The 1,408-nt window shown below is 64.3% G+C and overlaps 1 protein-coding gene across 1 annotated transcript in view; it reads left to right on the forward strand.

Moving 5' to 3' along the window:
* The window catches only part of ADGRD1 (adhesion G protein-coupled receptor D1), a gene marked incomplete at its 5' end in the record, with an annotated part of 100,297 nt that overhangs the window by 67,972 nt on the left and 30,917 nt on the right, over positions 1-1,408 (forward strand). Inside the window, one exon of the mRNA XM_015567227.1 lies at positions 797-858. Within this exon, the coding sequence (XP_015422713.1) occupies positions 797-858 (62 nt within the window). The remainder of the gene's footprint in view (positions 1-796; positions 859-1,408) is intronic.

Raw genomic sequence — 1,408 nt, forward strand, 5'->3', positions numbered from 1 at the left:
GACCCTGACCCCTAACCCTGCCCCTGACCCTTACCCTGACCCTGACCCTAACCCTGACCCCTAACCCCTGACCTTAATCCTGACCCTGACCCTAACCCCTAACCCCTGACCCCTGACCCTGACCCTGACCCTATTTAAAATTACCCAAATGGAGTCCTGAATAGAAAGCATCACAGAACCGTTGGGGAGGACGGGGTTTGGGGGTTCGTGCCCCCCCCACTTTCTGGGGCCCCCCTGCCTCCGTCTGGGAGGGAAGGTGCTCGTCCCGGATCAGCATCTGGCTCGTCCGGACGCGAGTGAAGCCTCCTTCTAGTGGCTATTTATTTATTTACTTATTATTTAAACATCTTTCTATGGATCTCAGAGCGGAAGGGAGAGGGAGAGAGAGAAGCATCAGTGATGAGAGAGAATCACGGACCAGCTGCCACCTGCTCGCCCCCCACTGGGGATGGAGCCCACAGTCTGGGCCTGTGCCCCAACAGGGAATCGAACCCGGGGCCCTTCAGTCCGCAGGCCGACGCTCTATCCGTTGGGCCACACCGGCCGGGCTGTTCCTTACCTGAGCCTGTGAACAGCTTCTGTAGTAAACTCCCCTCCACACGGCGATTTGCAGGGCGATTTGCAGGGCAGGTGCGGGAAAGCAGCTGGGACACACCGGGAGCAGCGTGACCCGGAGACGCGTACAGACCCCTCCCCCGCCCGCCGCCCCCATCCCCCTCAGAGCCTGCTGCTCACCGCGGGCCCAGCCTGGCGCCGAGGTGCCGTGTGGTCCTCACGTCCCCCCGTGTTTTCCCAGGGAAGCACGTCTGGCTGTCCACAGCCCCGAGCCTCCCGGCGACGGCCCCGGCCAGCAGCCCGGTGAGCAGACGGACATGTCCCTCCTGTGGGGGCCGCGCGGGGTCTGGGGAGACGCAGCTGGTGGAGGGGACGCCGACTGGGGCTGAGCTGGGGCCGAGGTCACCGGGAGAAAGCTCTGCTGGTGCTGCCGCCTCCAGGCCGAGGACTCGAGGGGCAGGACGGCCCGGGCGGGGGCGGTGGACGGGGGCGGGGCAGGGGCGCCAGGAGCTGTGGGGAGGCCGCAGCCGCAGACCCGGCTTCCCCCCGAACCCCCGTTAGAGGACAGGGTCCATTCACCAAAACCGTCCCGTCTGGCATTTTTAAAAATGTGTATTTGTGTTGGTTTCAGAGAGGAAGGGAGAGGGAGAGAGAGAGAGAAACGTGGACGATGAGAGAGAAACGTGGATCGGCTGCCTCCTGCACGCCCCCCGCTGGTGGGGACTGAACCCGCAGCTGCCGGGAATCGAACCCTGACCTCCCGGTTCCCAGGTGGACGCCCGACCACTGAGCTGGCCGGGCTGGCTTCTCTTTCTCAGGTGCCCACCGGTGCCTACCAGCCCATCATCACCGG

Source organism: Myotis davidii, unplaced genomic scaffold, assembly GCF_000327345.1.
Source record: "Myotis davidii unplaced genomic scaffold, ASM32734v1 scaffold43, whole genome shotgun sequence".
Taxonomy (NCBI): domain Eukaryota; kingdom Metazoa; phylum Chordata; class Mammalia; order Chiroptera; family Vespertilionidae; genus Myotis; species Myotis davidii.